The sequence below is a fragment of the Pterocles gutturalis genome, unplaced genomic scaffold (genome assembly GCF_000699245.1).
Source record: "Pterocles gutturalis isolate BGI_N339 unplaced genomic scaffold, ASM69924v1 scaffold17120, whole genome shotgun sequence".
In the NCBI taxonomy this organism is placed as follows: domain Eukaryota; kingdom Metazoa; phylum Chordata; class Aves; order Pterocliformes; family Pteroclidae; genus Pterocles; species Pterocles gutturalis.
Genome location: NW_010141131.1, coordinates 1398 through 7462, shown reverse-complemented (window position 1 = coordinate 7462; position 6065 = coordinate 1398). Strand labels below are relative to the sequence as shown.

Below are 6065 nucleotides of genomic sequence, written 5' to 3'. Positions count from 1 at the left end.
CTTTCCCTGAAAAGAGGAAAAAATCTGCCTAAAAGATTTCACATTAGTCAACGAAAAGACGCAGCAGGAGGCTAAAGTGAGGTTTCAGCATACTGGTTTTGAAGGTTTTTCTTTTTTTTTTTCTTCATTTTTAGGGTCTATTTCTATGGACACAAATTAGGCTTTGCTGAAAACAGCTTCTTTCCATAACTGAAGAATTATGATTTCTGGGAAGATGTTTTATTTTGAAAGGGCTACAAATACAGCTGTGGTATTTGGGTTGTTTGAAGAGGAAGATCTAAGTATAATTGAGCATATTCCTGTAGAAATGGGAGATTTAGTCCCTCAGTACGAAGTATATCCAAAATTGTAAGTTTGACTAAAAACTTAAGACAACCTGCCATCAGTCAAAGGCAGCCCTTTGGTCCTTGACATCATAAAAACTGGCAGGCACTCAGTAGCCTATGAGGAATATTCAGTACTGGTTAAAACTGAATGGAATTATTAACTTAAAGTACAGAAACAACATCAGCCTTATGAAATAATATTATATGTAGCTTCTATCATAAAACTATCTACAGGTATGTGCTACTTTATTACATTGCTATTTTTTTCAATCAGCAGAATTAAAAGAGAAGCTAACCTTCAGTGTACTCCTTGGTTCCATCCAAGGGATCAACCCATATTACAAGCTTTAAAAATAAAAAATAAGGAAAGTTAACAAATACAAATCATGTAAGTTACCATGCAAAATATATGTTTTACTTCAGTGCTTTTATTTCCTTACTCTTGTAAGGAAATAGAGATTCAATTTTTTAACTTTATTGATATGACTGAAGCCTACCATAGTATTTTACACAAAAAAAACAGCTTAAAAACTGATCGGAACTTCTCAGCAAATATCTTAACAGAGGTGTGAACTGAACATGGAAGTGACATTACTTTCTTATGTCCAAAGTAGATTCCTTCCAAATTAATTTGAATCTCAAGTTGTAAGAAGCAAATTTCCATTTCCTGTTATTGCACACAGGGATATGGAGCATTTCCAGCTCTGGAGGTGTGATTCTCATGACTACATTTCAGTTTTCAAACCAAAAAGAAACATTGGCAACATTGAAACAACCTTTCTTATTAATACATTCTTAGCTAAAATCACTAAGTAATAATACAGATAGTGTAAAATATGAAGACATGTATAACATTACCACATTACCTCTTCCTCTTTAATTCCTGTGTACTGAGCAGGACAAGTTTTCTTCAGGATTTCTTCACAGTGGCCGTTTTCAATTAAATCCTCAGTTACCTCCTCAGAGGACAGTTCCTAACAAAAGAATCCCCAGAATTATTAGAAAAAGGTGTTGGACTCACATCAGTTTGCCTTAGAACTGTGGATTTGCTTGCAGCTTACTTGACAAAGCTAATGCAATAGAAAGATGAAGTGGGATGGAAATATTAAAAAAAAAACAAAAACAAAAAACAAAACCAGATGATTTCTTAATACCTGCCAAAGCAAATTCCACTGCAAGTTACAGCAAGTTAAATTGTTAGTATGAAGTATGCCAGGTACTTACTTCTTCTCCTATGATTGTCACCTTGGGAAACTTCCGTGCCAGGGAAGCACAAATACTCATTTGTACCAGTCGGTCAGCTTTGGTCTGCAAGTCATTGGCTCCGGTCTGTCAAAGGATGGATAGAGATTTGTGTATTTCAGAATAACAACAACAACAACAAAAAACCAGTACGATGGCCCATATGTCACTCTGAGTATCTGCCTTGTAATGAAAAAGAAGTCTAATTTGATCAATCATCACCCTAATAGGTGATCTTGAGAGAGGCAGGCTAAAAACTGAAAGCAGCAGTTTCTCTAGCACCCCAGAACTAGGATAAACTGATACATCAGAACAATATTTACATGCTATGTTGTTATATGCTGGTGCAATTGTACTGAATATGTATTTGTGCAAACACTACACTGTGTGCAGAATAAATTAATAGAAGTATGAACCCAGATATAATACAAGAAGAGGGAAAAGCAAAAAATAAGATGTTAACAGGAAAAAAATAAATACTTTAAGGCCCACTGGAGAAACATAGCAAATTAGGAAAGAGGAGAAATATAGGGATGGTGTTAGCAAAAGGTGATTTAAACGTCCAGTTGATCTAGCTTGTTTAAAAAAAGTAATGGAAATGATTATGATGTATAAACTTCTAAATAGTGAATGGTTCCTTAGTCTATCAGAGGAAGACCACAGAGGGCCAGAAGCTAACCAGTGAAATTGAACTGGACACTGACACACATACATTTTTTTCCCAGCAAAAATAATAGAGAGGAAACAGTGGATTTGTTGGCTCAAGATGACATTAAACAATTACTGAAAGCCTTCCCAAAAGATGCAGTGTAGCCAAATGTGTTACTAGATGGGTTACAGAAATTCCTTCTTAAACATTAATAACCTGCTATGTAGTGGAAGTGGGTAATTTATTAATACTTTCTCGCCTTAATCTTCATGTATCTATGAATAGAGGAGCCCTCTAGGTCTGGAGACAGAATCGCAGCAAGAAGTACTTTTGTCAGGACTGAAATTAAGAAAGCCAGTTCATCCAAGAATTTGTATCTTAATTGAATCAAGCAAAAATTTTATTGGCTTGTATCTTATTCGGTGACAACAGGTAAATTGTTTTGTCCGGCTACAGAAATGAGCCATTGAATGGACTATTCCATTTAGAATCATGTCATGAGTTAATTTTTGCATGCTCAAAACCTAGTCTGTCCCTTATCCAAGTGCCTATCTTTATGAAGCTTGGTATTATTCTTTGAAATTTCCCTCTCATCCCCTAATACATTTGGTTGAATTTGGCACCGAGTTTAGACTTGAAAAGATCAAGTTACTGTAGAGAATGTCCTTTGTTCCAGGACACCAACCTAACAAAACTGTATGAAGTAGTTCTTCAAAACGGTCATCAATAATGTAAGAATGCTTGAACAAAAACAACCTACCAATTGGGGGGAAAAAAAAATACAAGAAGAAGAAATATAAATGGAGAGCTTAGAGTTGGCTGGAGGAGAGAAAACTCTGGACATCAGGAGAGGAAGTAGCTAAAAATTCAGCTGTTCTTGAACTGTTTTTCTTCATCTAGATAAATGGATAGGAAGTCCATGTGTTGAGGGAAAAGGTGGAACACTGTCTTCCTAGCTTTTCTAAAGCTTTCAATAAGGCCAGTTGGAATAGTTCTTGGGGTTTTGGTGACTGCAGAAAGAGGGTGAATGATGAGAAGCTGTTCTTGTGTATCTTTTCCCTCCAGAGTGTAAAGCAGAGGTGCATACAGGTTCTCTCTCTTGCGTTCTTCATCTTTATTCACCAGCTACCTTTCACAAGAAGCTTTCAGGAATTCTGAGATCCTGAGTCCCTCAAACAGGAACATCTTCTGCTGGTCATTGTTTTCAATCTAACTTTGTGTGTTTGTAGTATTCATTTGGAAAAAAAAGTATGTATAACCAGTGTTAATTAGAACCAATATCACCTGTTACTTTTGATAGTTTTTGTTATACTGTATCTACAATTATTTACTTAATTGGTTACAGAGCTTAAAATGTGTTCATTTGCTGGTTTTATTATATTAGAAAATGACTGAGCAATGCATTTCTGATTTACTGGGAAATAATATTAACGTGCATTTTTTTTTAAGTGAAAGTGAATTAAACAGATAAAAGCCAGCATGTAGTTTTAGTTAAAATTACCTTAACCTTGCTGGACTCTTAAAAATAACCTTAATGAAGCTTGTTTATGCATTTAAAATTAACTGGTTAATCAAAGTAAAGACAGTGCTTCCTTTGTACTTCTGGATGTAAGTATTTTAAGGCTTTCTTGTAGTGAAGCTGCATTAGTTTTTCCAAGAACCTAAAAGCAGGTTATGTAGGAGAGTATATTTTACTTATATGTGTCTGAGAATCCTACTATGCATCTAAGGATTTTTTAAAACATAGATCATTACTTTCCTGGTTTTTTTTAAATTTTCTCCCCCATACACCTGATTTTAATTGCTTAGGAAAAAACCAAATAAGAAAAACTTGCAAATGTTTTTTGTAGTGGTGAATATAACTGACCAAATGGCGGGAAAAAATCCTTTTTGCTTCTACTGTCTGAACTGACAATAAAAGACACAAATGATCAGGATTTTCTTTGCAACTGAAGTGCTCACTATCAGAAGAATGTAAATGCCAGCAATGACTTCAATGTAAAGGCCAAAAATAACGTAGGTACCTAATGCAGTCCATAATATTGTGACATACCTGTAAAGCTAGAATTAACTTCAAAAGTTAATTCCACCTATTCTAGTACTGTAGACAAAACAAAGATCCTTGGTCATCAGTGCAGCTTACTAACTTATAGCAAATTAAGAACTTCATGCAGACGATTGTAATTTTATTTTTTGACTTAGTATTAAATTTGAAAGTCTGAATTTATTTTGAAAAGTGTGATTTATGTTAAAATCTAAGGTTCTTTTTTGTTTGAAGAAACTAAACACTGATTTATCCTAATCCAAAAGTCATGAAGGGCACAGTACTTTAAGCTGTACTACAGATGTTAGAACACAGGTATGGAAATTAATGGGAAAGATACATTATTATGAATCCTGACATGCTGTCCAAAACTTGTGTTTTGTGAGGGGAATCAGGGCAAAATTACAGTGTGTTTAAGTATCTGAGCATTCTTTAGAAATACTGGTCAAAATACACTTCTTGAATATTTTAATCCTTTAATAAGGAATATTTCTTGTATCAGAGAGATAAGGACTTTATTTCCTTCCCCAGTTGCTGATCTTCAAAAATACCACTTTGACCTCTATCTAACTCAGCATTAATAAGATAAATTAAATTGGAACAAAGTAGAAGTAATACCTTCTCCACTATCCCCAGATCTCCTGCAGACATTACATTTCTAACAATTTTTGCAGCTTTTTCCGCAACAGAATATGCAGAGGCGACCACACGCATAAGTAGAGCTGGAGAAGCCATACTGAATGCTGAAAAGAAACAGAAAGCAAACTTGTACATTTCTGTCTTCAAGAGAAGACAAGAAGCAAAATATTTAACATAATATGCCAAACAGACAGGGTTTCAGCTGAGTAGGAAGGGGAAAGTGGGTTACTGCCTGTTCATCTAAATTTTACCATCCCTTCTGTATTTCTTTAACTTGATTTCTTAGAAGGGAATGTATTACACCATCCTTTCTTCCCTCCCCTCAACAATGCATGTCCTGTCATTCTTCCTCTTAAGATTGCCCTCTACGTCTGTTCCCCAGCACACATCAGTGCAATTCACTATGCCTTCAGTTAGCAAATAGAAGAATAACTATTACTTTTGTAAAAGGCCAGCAGTCATCCATTCCTCACAGCTCTTCTCTACCTCAGGAAAAAGAAGTATTGATAACCACGCTGTATTCTTTAAAATGCAGTGCTAACTGCTTTTTATGTTTTCCTGTCAGTTTTTTCTGTCTGTGTAGATTGCATGCTTTTTGGATTGGGCTCACATGAATGATATGCCTGTGCACAGAGCTAGGAAAAAAAAAGACGAACTTCTTAATCACCACATAGAAGGTGATGTATTGGGCTTGCCTCACAATCAGTATTTGCAGCAATTGCAGCAGGTATTGCGTAAGTGGCAGTGGGCTGTTTTACAACACCTTTCCTTTCAAGCTTGAGAAATCTACTTGGTAAAGTATAAGATAATGAGGTGATAAGGCTAGCTACTGTAGATGACATTGATGTGACCTCAAGTTCATGTCTGGTCACAGAAAAGGCAAACAGCAATATTGGAGGTATCAAAATGTCAAATTTATCTGGTTTAAGAACCTTTTCAGCATTTTAGAAACACTGTACAGGTATCTCTAAAGTAGGAAGATCTCTGAAGCTGAAGGAATAGTGATTGTGTAAGTAACTGCTTTTTGAATGCACTACTGTTAATTATTATTTACTGCTCATGGATGGGAGCAAAGTGCTCTGGAGTCGTGTAAAATAGCCAAGGTCCATACCCAAAGCACACGTGGGCTAATCTTGGACCGGTAGCAATGGTTACAGAGGAAATT

The 6065-nt window shown here is 35.5% G+C and overlaps 1 protein-coding gene across 2 annotated transcripts in view; it reads right to left on the bottom strand.

The window, feature by feature from the left end:
* Positions 1 to 5035, bottom strand: part of BPNT1 (3'(2'), 5'-bisphosphate nucleotidase 1) — a 9690-nt gene extending 4655 nt beyond the window's left edge. Inside the window, exons 1-4 of one of the 2 annotated variants that reach the window (XM_010083929.1) lie at positions 4880 to 5035; positions 1551 to 1655; positions 1193 to 1300; positions 623 to 671 (exon numbers count right to left, since the gene is read on the bottom strand). In XM_010083929.1, the coding sequence (XP_010082231.1) occupies positions 623 to 671; positions 1193 to 1300; positions 1551 to 1655; positions 4880 to 5035 (418 nt within the window). The remainder of the gene's footprint in view (positions 1 to 622; positions 672 to 1192; positions 1301 to 1550; positions 1656 to 4879) is intronic. The other variant, XM_010083930.1, reaches the window with a different exon arrangement.
* Between the last annotated feature and the right edge of the window lie 1030 nt (positions 5036 to 6065).